Source organism: Hyaena hyaena, unplaced genomic scaffold (assembly GCF_003009895.1).
Source record: "Hyaena hyaena isolate Hyena2069 unplaced genomic scaffold, ASM300989v1 scaffold_1183, whole genome shotgun sequence".
Classification (NCBI taxonomy): Eukaryota; Metazoa; Chordata; class Mammalia; order Carnivora; family Hyaenidae; genus Hyaena; species Hyaena hyaena.
In genome coordinates, this window is record NW_024081817.1 from 250721 (window position 1) to 266907 (window position 16187).

The following is a 16187-nucleotide window of genomic DNA, read 5'->3' on the forward strand; positions in this document are numbered from 1 at the left end:
GGCCCCAGACTCAAAGTAGCATACACTTCTGAGAAATCAAGATATTTTAGGTCAAACACGAGAGTCTTTTGTTGTCTCCAAAATCAGAGAATTTGTACCTTACTCTTCATAGTAAGGCCGAGATCAATGCCAAAAGATTCAGAAACTGCGTTTGATGCTATGTCCAGAAAACATCATTGTTTTGGAAATATAAAGTTAACGTTTTCCTGTCACTCTGAGCTTCTGAACATGGATACAGTGACCTTGATAACCTGTATTATTGTTATGTCTGTTGTCCTCCCTTTAACTTCAGACAATGGGTTTCATTGATCCTTGGTTATAGGCTTCGAGATGCTGTATTAATGATCCCAATTCAATTCAGTACGTAAGAGTTTGACATCCACCCAGTGCTGCTGGGCATTTTAAAGGGATACAGAGACATAAGACATACCTTCCATGGGTTTATAATCTCACAGGGGATTTGAAGTTTACCAAACAAATATATCAAGGTAGAATAACACAGATACCATTAAAGAGGTTTAAAAAAGCATGTGGCTGTAGTGATTTCTTGCTTTGTGAAGATCAAGAAAGCTGCTCACAGGGAAGTGGGCATTTCTGCCACCCCTGGAAGGAGAGTGAGATGTGTACATGATGGAGGTGAAGACCAACCTGGGTGGACGCATCAGGAAAGGGGAGGTGCAGAGCGGCCGGGACCACTGTGTCTCCTGATGAGCTTCTATGCTAACATGTATTAGGAATATCCCATTATTTACTGTCCATGGCTCTAGGTTCCTGGAAGAATGCTGGGAATTGGTCCCAATCCTTGGTGTCCTTGTTGGGACCATAAAGCAGTAATTAGCGACTGCTCTAGCCCTAGAATGGATTGCATGCTGACCTCTCAACCCTCTGTCCAAGACGCTTGTCTCCAACAGTGACTCACATCAGGACCAGCTTGTTCAAGTGCCCATTCTTGTCTAGAGCCTATCATGGAGGTGGCATTGGTTTGGGGAGGGGCAGGAGCCTGCGTGCTCTAAAATCTCTCCCCACGGTTCTAATGTGCACTAAAGTTTGGAGCCATTGTTCTGTGAGGTGGTCCTGGAGAGCTCCTGAAAATACTAACTCCTGGGACCCACATCAGATTCAGTAAATATGAATATCTGGGGATGCGGTGTTGGAATTCAGGTCTGAGAACAACTGGGACTGGATAACTAACCTCATGCTTTTAGTGTTTTACACGAAAAAAGAAATTAAAAAAGAAACCAGTCATGCCTGTAGATATTAAAGTGAGCATCCCATCCATTTCTTACCCTTGGATTTGAAGGATAGATTTGTATTTGGGGGCTCAACAGTGACTTCCCTTCATAAACCAAATTAGGTGACCCACTGAGATTTTAATGCAATAGTTCTCATCTGGGGAGCTTTTAAAACTCCCCCAGCCTAGCTTGAATTCCAGACCAATTAAGTTAGGTTGTCTGGGGGGCAAGACCTTGGCGTTGATGTTTTTAAAATGTTTATTTATTTTGAGAGAGAGAGAGAGAGCACGCAAGCTGTGAGCAGGGGAGGGGCAGAAAGAGGGGGAGAGAGAGAGAATCCCAAGCAGGCTCCCTACTGTCAGAACAGAGCCTGATGCAGAGCTCCAACTTGTGAACCATAAGGTAATGACCTAAGCAGGTATCAAGAGTTGGAAGCTTAAAGGACTGAGTCACCTAGGTGCCCTAGGCATTGATGTTTTTAACCACGCCCCCCACTGGTGATTCTAGGGTGCAGGGGGTGGGGGTTGAGAACTGAAGGAGAGGCCCAGGTGAGGACCTGCACACAGACATCTCCATGGCTTAGCTCACTTGCATTTCTCTTCCATGCAGGGAGCTTGCTACATCGCCGTGGCCACTTCTGTCCATGGTGTTATACTGTCACCTCCCCCAAATTCTAGCTCAACTGGGAGAAGTCGACATTTCTGTACAGAACTTGATAAAATATGGAGGGGGAACCTATCAAGAGCCCATCAACAGTAATGTTGCCAAATTTGGTAAGTAAATACAAGATGCCCAGTTAAGTCTGAATTTCAGATAAACAACAAATGATTCTTTTCCGTATAATTACGTCCCAGGAAGTATTTGGGAAATGCTTACACAAATATTATTTCTTGTTTGTCTGAAATTCAAATTTAACTGGGCATCCTGTATTCCTCCTACCTATAAAGGAAGTTAAATCAAGTCAAAATAAATTTCAAGTGGCAGGTATGTGACTCTGCCGTTGACAGCAGGTGTCTAGGCTTGCAGGTCCTGATGGGCCCTGGAGTCTACCTCCCAGGATAATTATTCCTGGGCCCCAAAGTGTTACTAGTTCTTCACTGAGCCTCTGTTTACATGGAGGTAACAACTTTGTATCCCATCATATGAAGTTAATCCAGGAATCATCTTTTCCCTTGATTATTAAGGTCAACATTTAGCCTTGAGCATCTAGGAACCCCTTGGATTGTCTTGCTCACTTTCTGTTTCTAATTTGAGGGACGTGTTTCCTGTGGGGCCAATATAACAAGTGACCTCATCTTTTCTCCTCTTGTGATTAGTTCTTCCCACCTTCTGAGCTTTCTAGGACTCCAGGAGCCCACCAAGTACAGGGAACAGGAAGGACAACCATCAGATCACATATATACCCCATTACACATACTCAGGGTCAGCTTTCTGGGAGTGCACTGTACCTTCACATAGACCCTCTGTACAAGGGCTCCATGATCGGTTTCATGCTCTGCTGTCAACATTTCAATACTTGATTTATGAACAAAGGGCCTGTATTTCATTTAGCCCTGGGCACTGCAAATTATGTAACTAGTCTAGCTCTTACTAGAACACTGGGGGTTAGACTAATGGCAGTGACCTCCTTACACAGACAATACCTTCCATTCCCCATAGTGGGTATGATCTTGGTCTTCTCTCCTTGGGTCAGTGGTATTCCTTTGTCAGGGAGGACCTAGAACAAATGCTTACATGCCCCTCCCCACCACTCCAGGCACACTTGCCCACAGAAAGACTTCCACAGCTCAAAGAAACATAATTTCCTACTCCCAAACATTTTGTCTGGGAGTTTACATTAACCTATATCTTTTCAGAAGGAACTTTTAAGGTGGCACTTAGTCACTGTCACTATTTGTCCATCAGCAACTACTGAGCATGTGCCCTGTCGTCATTATCAATCATCATTCAGTGTTCCTCTGTGCATGGCCCTGTGCTGTGAGATGCAGAAGCTAAGCTATATTCTGTCACTGAAACCAACCTGATTCTGAAAGATGGTCATTGCTGCCTTTTGAAGAGTGAGCTTCTTTCCATCAAAGAAGGGTGTGTCCATAAGAGCCAGAACTACTGAATTATTTTTCTGGCATCTGCCCTGTGGACTCAGGTAGAGATAACAACAGGCTTACAGAAATCAAAGGGGGTGCACTGGGTTGGTTGAAAGTCCCCCTTGCTTCCTTTATTATAATCAAGTCATGAAATTATGCAAGGTCATTGTCCACATCACTGCTGAAGATACCCGTGTGGATAATGGCAACATAAGGCTGACCTTGGGAAAATCAGCTGATGGGAAATTTTTCGGAAATCATGTATGTGGAAGTTCTTTGAAAAATATAATATGGGAAAGTGATGTAAGTCATTGTTCTTATTTATGACTTCTAGAAGCTGCCAGTGGCAGTTTCGGGATCTCCTCCTGCATTGCCAGCACATTGTGATCTAACATAGAACTCAAAACCACTGACAAGATGAAACAGCTCCAGAAACATAAGGAGGCCCTCATGGTTGAAGTGTGAGACAGGAATGAATGTCTTGTGCCTTGTGCCAAAGATCTCATCACATCTTGGGGCCATCTTTGAGCAAAAACCTCAAAGAAACATAGCTCTATACCACTTGAGCAAATGCCATAGTTCTGCTCTTCATCAAAAGTGTTTTGAGTTAGCCTTATGGTGAAAGAAAATTCATTAAAATGTGCTGACATATTTTGAATGTTTTTATTAATAAAACAACTACTTTTCAGATATTTAAGGCCAAACATCTGATTTGAGGTAGGAAATCATCTCTCGGTATATGGCAATGCAAGTCAAGGGCAGCCCTTCCTATGGTCTGCCCTGCACATTTGCCCAACATTGGCTGGAAAAATGATGGTTATGTTGATGTTTTCATCTGAGGGAAGTAGCCCTGCAGGGGACTAAAATATCTTGGATCAGGGAGGATACTCTTGGAGAGAATTAATTTGAATAAAATGATCACCAAGAAGCCACCAGGGACTTGGGAGCATGTCAGTTACTGTGGGAAACAATGTGATGAGCAAGAAAAGCCAGGGCCTTCAAGTGACTTGCATTCCAATTGAGAGAACAAATTGATCGCACTATTGGATCACACTGGAGTGTTATGTGATTCTTTTCTAGTGTAAACTAATATTATAGATGATACAGAACCACACCTTTGATCCCAAACCCTTGGAGCTGATGCTTTGGATTTGAGACTCTTTGGATTTTCTAAATGCAATATGGTGGCTGTAGTGGATGCTAAATACCACTTCCAGTGGGCCCTGGGCAAACTCTTTGTAGTCACATTCAATGATATTTCTGTAGTGACTATGAAGACTGGATACACTAACTTGAATAAGTAGAGTTTTCGGATGACCTCACAGCAGTTCAGGTCAGGTCTCAGTACCAAATAAGCTTACCTGTGGGTTTTCAGAACATTTCAAATTTCAGAAGTGCAGCCAATGGGTCGGGAGACTGTAGTAGAGTGCAATACAGCATAATCGAATCTTAAATCACTTTGGAATAAACTGTAACTGAAATTCCATGAGGGCAGTTCTGTTTCCCAGATACCCAGAATCATGTCTGGCATAGAGTAGGTATTCAATAAATATGTGTTATGTAAATAAGAGTAATAATAAGAAAGGTAAACTGCCATATCGTTGTATGTCTACCTCATATCTACACAGTGTTTCACATCAACACCGCTAGGTCCAGATTGTTGTTCCTACTGTTACTCTCACTTTAGAGAGGAGGAAACCATCTCTGAGACAAGTTCAGTGACTTGCCCAAGGTCACCTGGGTGGCAGGGTCCAGGTCCTAACTCTGCCACTCGCTGAACTCGAACAATGCTTTGGCTTCTCCATGCTTACATTTCCTCATGCACAAGATGGAAATGACAATACAGTCTTCATCATAGGATTGCTTAGAGATGCATGAAAAGTGTTTAGAAACAGTGCCTGGAACCTTATAGGACTTGAGTTATGTCAGCAAAACCTGAGGTGTCAGAGGGAGACTTTGCAGCAGGGAATTTTGTCCAGTGGACTTTTAGACAGAAAGATAAAACTTCAGATAACCTATTTATAAAAAAATAACCCCATGCTACTGTGATAAGCTCAGAGTGTGGGACTAGGTCTAAGTCACAAAATAAAATCTGTTTGGTTATCTCCATTTATTCTAAGTGTTGACAAAATTAAGTACATTATCTGCTAAAAATTGGTAGACTAAGAAGAAAAGGATACCTTCTTTTTATGATAAAGATGCTATATATTTATGCTCATGTCCCCCCAGTTTTATTGAGAAATAATTGACATATGTCCCTGTATAAATTTAAGGCATACACATGATGGCTTGATTTACATATATGGTGAAATGATTACCATGTGAGGTTCCGCTAGCATCCATCTTCTCATTTAGATACAATAAAAAAGAAAAAAGAAAAATATTTCTCCTTGTGATGACAACTGTTAGGATCTGGTATAGTCATCACACTGTACACTACGTCCCTGGTACTTAATGGTCTTACAACTGGAAGTTTGTACCTTGGGCCCACCTTCCTCCAATCACCCCTCCCCCCACCTCTGGTAACCATAAGTCTGATATTTTTCTAAGAGTTTGGTGTTTTGTTTTAAGATTCTGTATGTAAGTGAGATCACACAGTATTTGAATTTCTCTTTCAGACTTACTTCACTTTGCATAATGCTTTCAAGGTCCGTCCATGCTGTTGTAAATGATAGGATTTCCTCTTTTTTAATGAATGAATAATATTCCATTCTGTGTGTGGATGTGCAGATGTAAAGATATATATGTCACAACTTCTTCATTTATTCATCCATCAATGGACACTTAGACATTTCCATGTCTTGATTATTGTGAACAACGCAGCTATAAACATGGGTATGCAGATAGAAGATGCTACATCTTATATCAGCTGTCACCATCAGACTTAATGGTGAAATTTCAGAAGTTTTCCCATTAGTCCCTGAAGCAACATAAGAATGCCTACATTGTTGCTATGACTTTATCATGTTCTAGAAGTTCTAGCTAATGGAATAAGACATGAAATGGATATAAAAGATTTATCTTTAAAAAGTGAAAGATAGATATTGTGAATGCCTAGAAAATGGTGGAGAACCAATTTACAAACCTATGAATGAATCTGGAATTTCTCTAATCTGGCTAGATACCAAACATTATTTGGTAGCTCACCCATATGCTAGCAGTCATGTCAGACAATATAATGGTTAAAAAAGTCATTCAGAATAGAAAAACAGCAGCAGCAACTCTAGCATGGCGATGTAGAGGGGGAGGAAGCTATGCATACAAAGTTGGCACCATCTATACAATTTGAAACAGTCAAATAAAGAAACACCTAACTGCTCAATGATCAAAATGATTAAATGAATGACAGAAAAATTTCAAAGAGGAATCAAAGTATGTCCTCACAATGCAATGTTAATGAAAATGTTTAGAATATTAAGAATTCTATAGGCATCATGATCCCAACTCTTATTTTTTACATAGAAAAATAAGATAAAGCCATCAGAATGTTAATCATTATAGAATGTGGGATTGTAGATGATTTAATTTTCTTCTTTATACCCTCTGCATTTTTCAAATGTTCTAAAAAAAAAAAAAACCCAGCAGTTTTAACATGCAAAAAGTTCTACAAAAGCTTTTGAGGAAAAAATCGCATAATATCAGAGGAATGAATTTACCTACTAGTGTTACTTTTATTCCCATAATATATGCCATTTTGTGAATTTTTCTTGAGGATGTATTAAGGAAAATAAACCATGGCTTATTTACTCAAAATAGACAGCCCTAGTCTTTAAAATATAAAACAGCATTATTTACCTTTTGTTTCATTGATGAAAAATAATTGAAATTCTGTACAGAAGCCTTAATGATTTTTTTTCATGATGTTTTGCTATAAGTCTTGGATTCAGTTTCTGGAACAGAGGAAATGCCAAGATGTACAAGAAGGCACTGGAAGGTGAAACATCCATTTCATTAACTCTCCGAAAAATAAATTACCTCACTTCCTTTATCACTGTAGTAATTAACCCACATTCATACTGATCCTGACCAATGCTATATATTATTTATTACCCTCCATTTGTGGTTTGGTGGGCAACCTAATGGGTATTTTGTCAGACGATTTTAGTGGGGGAAACATTGAGATAGCGCTCATCTGCTTTCCTAATGACTTCTCACCAGAAGAGTCAAAATATACTTTTTAAAAACTTGAAATAATACAGACCACAGGCAAGCACAAGTTGTTATCCTGACTTTTCACTGGATTCAGTTGTATCTTACTCATTTTGATAAACATGTACCACCTGCTGATTTCCATGCAACACCTCAGTTCTTGGCACAAAGCCAAGCACCTAATAGTTGTTCTCTAACTGTTTGTGGACTGGGTGGAAATCAGAACAAAACCCTGGGGCTTCAGACTCCTAGCCCTGGGACCTCCCTTACCCGGGTGGGGTCTGGTGCAGTCTGACCTTGTCCTGAAGGCAGGCACACCCTGGGGCTCACTCTGCTCCGCCTAAGATCCAGAGCAGTGGCAGCTTCTTCATTTGGTCAACACCAAATATTTATGGAGTGCTTGCTCCACGCCCAGGTCTGTGCCTCATTTGGCCAAGGCTTAGCTTTTACGATGTGGAGCTGATTCTAGAGCCTCCGGCAGACACAGAGCAAGCGTGCCTGCCGGTTTTCTCCACTGAGCTGTGCAGGAGTTATGCCGCCTTCCTCCTAATCCCTGCACACAGGCTGGTGCGGGAGGCTGCCAGCACATGGAGGGTGTCTGTGAAATGCAGACAAATTGCTGCTCTTTATTAGAAGTATGGATGAAGGACGTTGGTAAACCCTGAAACTATGGGGCGCCGGTTTCTTGGTTACTTTTTCTCAAGCTCTACTTTCAGAAATATGATGTGATCAAGTGGTTCATTTTGCTGCCAATGTCTCTCTCTTTCCCTCCCTCTCTCCCTCCCTCTCTCGCTTCCTCCCTTCCTTTCCTCCTTCTTAAAGACCTTGGAAATAAAAATAAGATCTCTTTGTTGACTATTCTCACCAATTAGGAAATATACTCAGCACGTCCTTACTAAGCTTGGTCCTTTGAGAGAAATGCACCCTCTGACCTGCTGCAGTCCTTCTCTCGTGAACAGCAACTTGGCCTTGTCATGACCAACCTCCCCCTTATGTCAAGAGTCTCCCTCTCAGATCTTGTTTCCAGCTCACTCTCTGCTCCCCCTGCTACCCTGGTGCAAGCCAACAGTCCTTTGACCTTTCTGGACCATAAACATCAACTCCTTTTCTTCTTTTCCTTTTTCCCTTCACTTTGTCTAACTTTGATTCCATGGTCACTGGCCGTCATCACTCCCTTGTAATTACTCAGAGTGTCTTTGCCCCTTTCTTGGCAAACAGCCACGTGGGCTCACTCCACTACTCCACAGCACAGGCACCTCAGAGCACCCCCTCTGCGGTACTGCACCCAAGCCCTCACTTTCCCTCTCTCCCTCCCTTCCTTTCTCTATGTATCTCCCCATTTCCTCCTCCCCTAAACTCACTCTTAGCTCATTGCCCTGATTCTTGTTGCCCTGAGAAAATCAAAGCCATGTGGCAGAAGAGAGCCCTTGGGGAGCCACCACCCCTGTCTGTTTGCCTTGTCGTGACTTTGCATGATCTCTCTGCAGGGATCTCCTGGAAAGAGCTCCCCTCCCTTTATCCAATCCCCCTGTCCCCCTTTCTCTTGAGTTCTCTTCATGATCACCACTGTGAGTGTCCTGCTCACTCTCAGTTCTTACCCTCCTTGGCCATTAGCAGCACTTGGCAAGCCTCTCCTGTCTTCTTCAGATACTTTGTGCCCTTGACTTCCAGGATGCCCCATTCTCTTTTTTTCCTCCCACCTCAGAGGAAGCTTTTTACCTCTCCCCATTGCTGAGCTCCAAGCTCAGTATCTGAGCCTTTCCCTTCTCTGGTGGCATACCCTCTTTTGGGGATTTATCCAGTCTTAAGGCTGAATCCATCTAAATGGTAACTTTGCCTAAATCTGATTTCTGGTGGAGACGTCTTTTCTAAATTCCAGACTTCCATGGCCAGCCATCTCTCAGGAGCTCCACTTGGATGTCTGTTTGACATCTTACACTTAGTAGTCATGTCCAGAAGTCCAGACAGAGCCCTGAGCTGTTAGATCCTTCCAGGGTCGAGCCCACCTCAATAAATCTGTGGGTCCTTATGACTTCGCTCTTCCCTTTTCCAACTCCTTGCCAACTCTAATTTCAAAATACATCTAGAATCCCACTGCTCTGGTCTCCCTCTGATGCTGCTCACCTGGCCCCAGCCTCCCTGGCCTCTCTCCTAGATTACTCCCTCAGGTACTCTCTCTGTCCGCAGCCTTTGTATGTGTGGTTCTTTTTCTAGAATGTTCTTCTCATCTCCTTCAGGTCCTTGCTCAAACATCACCTCTGGGAGGCTTTCCCTGATCATTTATCAACTTGCAGTCTTACTCCCACTTGACTGTCCCTGTCTTCTTTGCTGACTTTCTTCTTTTCAGAGCCTTAATCACTAGCAGATGTGCTCCATATTTTCCTCCATATTTTCTTGTTGTTGCTATTGGTCACCCATCTCTTCCACGAAACGTAAGCTACATTGATGGCAGGAATTGTCCATTTTGTTCACTTGTCTTAAGATGATTCAGGGCGCCTGGGTGGCTCAGTCGGTTGGGCGTCTGACTTTGGCTCAGGTTATGATCTCACGGCTGGTGAGTTTGAGCCCTGCATCAGGCTCTGTGCTGACAACTCAGAGCCTAGAGCCTGCTTCAGATTCTATGTCTCCCTCTCTGCCCCTCCTCCACTCACACTCTCTCTCTGTCCTCTCTCAAAAATAAATAAACATCAAAAATTAAAAAATAATTCATCATAATAAATATTTGGTGCATAAATGAGTGAAGGAATGACTATCATAGGTTGAATCTGGGGGACAACAAGGTCCAGGGCTAGGTGATGGGAAGTGCTGCACTGAAAGTGAAAATCTTAGTGGCCAGATGTTTCTACATGTGGAGGTGTGTTGCATCCTAGAGACAAAACACTGAAGCAGCAGGCAGAACTATCTATCCTTTTCCCCATAAATTTGATGACACAATGGAATCTGGCATCCCTCTTAAACCTTGTTTTCATTTGCAGCCACTTTTACATTCCACTACAGCTGTTACACACAGGAAAGGACCGAGCAATCTTAGTCTGGGTGTTGAGCATACTTGGAGATGCAACATGTTCCATGTGAAGAGACCCTTGACCTTCTCCATCAATGGTGGTGGCCTCTGAGCCCATCACCTTACTGATTCAAGTCCTGCCCTTGCAAATCATTCTCTCCATGACTTCCAGGGTCATCTTAAAACATATGTTTACATGATCAGATGGTAGGCTCTATCTTTAAGGCACCATGTGTGAATGCCATCCGTATTCTGGATGACCCAATAAAATCAGCTCTGAGCACAAAGGGAGATGCTTGGCCTGAGTTGTTGATCTCCCTCAAGACTTCACCTCCAGTTCAGGAGTACTAGAATCTGACTAAGTGTTTGGGATTGAGGTTCTGGCTCTGGATCTTCCTCTCCATGTCATCCACCCATAATACTGCTTTGTTGGCCACACTGTGGGTTATCAAGAGGTGACCTGCATGCCCATGGGAGCCTCCTCTCTCCCTGGACCCCTGATTCCAGTGAATATTGAGTTTTCTGCCATGTGAGAATTGAACTTGCACTTTGTCCATGGTCTGGCATCACCATCTGGCAGCACTGATTAGAACCTTTGGTTCCTTTAGGCTAAATTGAGGGGGTTGGGGACTAGACCTTGTTGAACATCTGGGAGAATAGCTGGATAACTGAGTTCTAGACCCATTTCAAGGGCCAATACAAAGGTCTTATGAGACTTTAGACCACCAACACCCAGTTTTCCCAGAAGTGTACTGAAGGTCACGAGTGTCTGGATGCATGGGAGAGGGTATGTACTTGGGTGACCCTCTGATTATCTCTGTGCTCTGGCCTTTCTAAGTTTTTTAATGTTTGTTTATTTTTGAGAGAGAGAGAGAGACAGAGACAGAGAGAGGGAGAGAGAGAGAGAGAGATAATAAGAATGGGAGAGACAGAGAGAGAGGGAGTCAGAATTCGAAGCAGGCTCCAGGCTCTGAGATGTCAACACAGTCTGATGAGGGGCTCAAACTCACGAACTATGACATCATGACCTGAGCTGAAGTTGGTCACTTAACTGACTGAGCCACCAGGTGACCCCATTTCTAATTTTTGACTACATGTTGATGTTGCTCCATTTCCTATCTGTATGACCTGATGATCACTGAATTCCTCTGCACCTTAGGAATGGGGATTATAATACTTACTTGGTGGTGTCATTGTGAGGATCTAATAAGATGCCTGGTACATAGGAAGAACTCCATAAATACTAACCCTTCCCATAATACTACACACAGTAGGTTTTCAATCTAAACATTTTTAGTGGATGGATTGAATCTCTGGATCTACAATAGCCAAGCACTGGTGGTACCTGGAGGTGATCAGAAAAGCTTGGGAAGTAGAAAAGTCATGACTCCTATACCATGCCTCGTTCTCATAGCCTCCCCTTCCACTGCAGGATCCCACAAGCCCCCTGTAAATCTCCTAACATAGAGGCGTCTATCCATTGTCCCTCACTGCCTATGGCCTTATGGACTGACTGGTAGATTTTTGAAGACAGAGCTAGACTCAAATATGTGACTCTCTACTGTGGGCCATATGTAGCCTGGCCCTGCTCTGAGCTGTGTAATTCCAGTCAGGGTGCAGTGCAATGCCTCAGCCCTGCCTGGACCTGTTGCAGAGGATGGAGCCTTTGTGCCAGACTCTGAGTGGGAATGGACACTTAAAAAACTAGAAGCTTCTGCACGAAGAGTTTATAATCAAGTTGAGGACAAAGATCAATGAAAAGATCATTACAATACATGGCCATAATCAAGGCCTACAAAGAGTTTTATGTGAGCAAAGAGGAGAAACATGTAGTCCAATCCGAATTGCTTGGGGTGGCATCCTGGAGGAGGTGACTCTTGAGTAGCAAAGGATAGGAAAAACTGAGGGAAAGATTGACATTGGCAGAGACATGGAGTCAAGATGCAGAGACAAGACAGCCCAAGGTGAGCATGGGCTCCCAGTTCCTATCTCCATTGTTAGGACACAAGACGAGAGAATGAGACTAGTAGAGAAGAATCAAAAAGTAAGTTGAGGCCAAGACCTAGATTAGGAGTTTGGGCTGTAAGGTGATGAGATGGAGCCCTCGGTTGGTTTTAAGTAAGGATGGGGGACGAAGACAGGTGGCAATTTGGAAAGTGCTCTCCAGCCGCAGCTTGGGGGATGGACTGGAGGAGGCAAAATGAAGGGGAGGCTCCAGTAGACCAAGGTAGCTGTTGTCCTAAGAGGTGGAGGCGCCTGGACCGGGGGTGGGGGTCCTGGCCCTTTTTATCTAGCATTTGTCCAGCCACAGATGGTTCATTATTTGCAAAAATAAGCAATGGGCTCTATGTTTATAGACACAGCACAGTCCTCCTGTGTTCCGACCAAATTGGAGAATTTTTGTAAAAGGGGTAAAATAAAGAAGTAGACAACAGATCCCCTAAGTTCCTGATGTATCTGGGTAACTCGCTTAAGTCCTCAGTCTTTCTCTGCCTGTTTGCTAGAAACACCTGACATTTCCAAAGGGGAACTGAGAAAAACAGTTGCTGTTAGAAGCTGTAAAGTGTTGCAGATGCAAAGGGACACTTGCTGTTTGTTTCTGCCCATTACAGAAAGGGGAGCCTTCCTGAAGATGGCTCTTCTAATTTCTAGGGTTGAAAAAACCCAAAGAAGAATAGTAGCTGTGAATGGAGGAAGGGATGTCTCTTTCCACTCACTTTTCATCTCCATCTAGACTTAATTCTTTAAAAAAAATTTTTTTAACGTGTGTTCAGTTTTGAGAGACAGACACACAGCGTGAGCAGGGGAGGGACAGAGAGAGAGGGAGGCAGAATCCAAAACAGGTTCCAGGCTCTGAGCTGTCAGCACAGAGCCCAACCTGGATCTTGAACTCACAAACTGCGAGATCGTGACCTGAGGCAAAGTCGATGCCCAGGTGACTGAGCCACGCAGGCGCCCTAGACTTTATTTTTGCTAACATCCAAGAATAGAGAATGCTTGATTGTACAGAACACCCTTCCAGCTCCCAGCTTCTCAGTGAACAACGATTTAGTCTGTTGGGTTAACAAGTTAGCCTGCCACGCACAGCTTATGCTCTGAAAGTACGTTTTCTCACAGTATAAGAACTTCAAAAAAGACCTGAGATGTTGGCCCTCTCGAACAGGACTTTCAGCTTCTCTTCCACCTAACTGATAGAAAGCAGTTTCTCTAAGCCAGAGCTGTATTTCTAAATTGTGTAAAAAGAAATGAGTGGAAATTTAATTTTAAGCCAAACAGTTTTTTTTTTTTTTCTTTTACAGTCAGTTCATTCTTCATGTTTCTTTATTTGCCCCACCAGCATCTTTTACTTCAGGCGTTTTAAGGAAGGGGTGTTTTCCTGTCCAAGTCTTTATAACTGGAGGCCTACGAGCAGTTATATAGAGTGGGTTTGGATGATATATATTAAAGATGATAAATCATTTTCCAGCCTTCCATAACATTTTATTTTCTCTGGATCCTTACGTCTTTCTGACTCAGGTACCTGGGCTGATTAATGCCCCATTTCCCCCATGACGCTTTAATCCGGGGCCTGTGTTTCATTTGCCTGCCAATAGTGATAGCCAATAAATTAATCATGCAGCCGCGCAAGCCTTGCCATGAAGGCTGCTGGCGGCATAAAACTGCCCATCACAAGGCAGGCAATTTTGAGCCTCCATTTAGCTGGTACCCTCAAGACTCAACATCGTTCCGCAGTTGGAGTTGGAAATGCTCATTTCTTCATAGGCAGGGGCTGGGAAAATGAGGGAAGGCTAATTAATGCATTCAAGGGATCCTACTGAATCAGCAAGCCCCTTAAAGGCACAACAGACACAAACAGGCAGCTGCAGCCTTTTGGGATTCAAAACACCAACAAAAGAGCTAGTTAAATATTTGAATAGCTAAAGTATATGTCTATTAATGCCCATGCAAATTGCTAAAATAGGCTATCCCCCCCATCTCCAGTGGAGTCAAAGTCATTGAAATCACAAAGCCTTTCATCCTGTCAAACACGCCATTGGAGAGCAGAACATTTACATCTCCATAACAAGCCTGTCCAACTGTCGCTTAGGGTAGTACAACTTGGGTACATGAGAGAACTCCAGAATAGGGCATCCATTCACTCCCACCTTTGGGGGTGCAGGACTGACTGACAGTTAGGTTGCAGCAACACCATCCCTGTGTTAATTTAGCGTGTTATGGTTGCAAATATCTTGAACAATAAATATCCCAAGCTCTGGATATGGCTTGGTCCAAGGCCTAAATTCTGTGATCCAGATCCATCTTTTGGCTCTCTTCCCTTGGATTGGCTCAACTTGGAAATAACACGTTTCTCTCACGGTTGTAGCAAAGATGACTTCAATCCACTCCTGTTGCTAGATCCTTCCAGATGCCCATCCTGCAGGAAACAAAACATTGCTTATGTCACCCTTCATGCAGACATCCAAGGCTTGGATTTGATCAGACTACAGGCCAATCCTTGAACCAACCACTGTGGGAAGGGTGTAGAGTTGCTGATTTTTAATGCCTGAGCTCTCGGTTCCTTCTTGAATCACATTGGCTGTCTGGGGGTGGTGGACAACCAAATGAAAATCATTACCAGTTAAGGAAGAGGACATGCGTACAGGGTGGCAATCTAAATAGTAACAGCAATAAACCAACAAAGCAGCAAACAGATAAACTAGAATACTCTGCTCAGATCACCATAACAAAATATCACAGATTTGTTGGCTTAAACAACAGGCATTTATTTTCTCACAGTTCTGGAGCCTAGAAGTCCAAGATCAAGGTGCAGCCAACAGAGTTCCTGGTGAGGCCCTCTTCCTGGCGTGCAGACGGCCACCTGCTCACTGTGTCCTCGCATGGCCTTTCCTCTGTGGTTTGCAGACAGAGTAAGCTCTGGTGCCTTTTCTCATAAGGACATGAGCCTTGTAAGATTAACACCCCTTGTTTAGGACTGCATTTAACCTTAGTTACCTCCTTAACGGCTCAAATACAGCCACACTAGGGATTAGGGCTTCAATGTATGAATTTGGGGGTTACACAATTCAGTCCAGAGCACAAATGAAAATGATAATCCTCAGCTGTCCATCTCTAATAAATCCTTCTTGGGTAGGTTCTTATCCATCAGAGTCAACTGTTTTTATGGTTTTATAGTCTGAGAGTAAATGTGCTTAGTAAGCTTCTAATGCTTAATTCTAATGTGTTCAGTGAAGAACACCCAACCATGGATCCAATCATATTGCATCCATTTAATGACCACAAATGTAGGGACCAAGAAGGTTCCAGAGGTTAATATTTAGTTATGATTCTAGAACTATGAAACAATTTGAGATTCCCCAGACAAGAGACCTTGTATCTTTTTAGAACTCATCTTTTAGAAAGGCCTTTAGTGAAAAATGATGAGCTCTGAAAAAAAAAAAAAAGAGAGAGAGAGAGGCCTAAGCCCACAGAATCAGACCCTTTGATATTTTTAATAATGGTAATGCAACCTACCTTAGTCACCTACATATCCCATCAGACCTGGTTCCAAATGACCTCTGACTCTTAAAAAAATAAAAATTTCCCTCCAAATAATGAAGATTTCCATAGTTGGTATACTCTATTAATTAATAATAGATAATAATTAATTATCTATTAATTAATAGATAATAATTCCCAAAGACATAATTCCCAAAGACAAGCTCTGAATACGTGTCTTTG

General features: G+C 42.9%; 1 protein-coding gene across 1 annotated transcript in view; it reads left to right on the forward strand.

Annotated features, from left to right (window-relative positions):
* The first annotated feature begins 12593 nt into the window (after positions 1 to 12593).
* LOC120224503 (BDNF/NT-3 growth factors receptor-like) overlaps positions 12594 to 16187 on the forward strand; it is a 107505-nt gene continuing 103911 nt past the window's right edge. The window contains exon 1 of the mRNA XM_039222734.1: positions 12594 to 12696. Within this exon, the coding sequence (XP_039078665.1) occupies positions 12594 to 12696 (103 nt within the window). The remainder of the gene's footprint in view (positions 12697 to 16187) is intronic.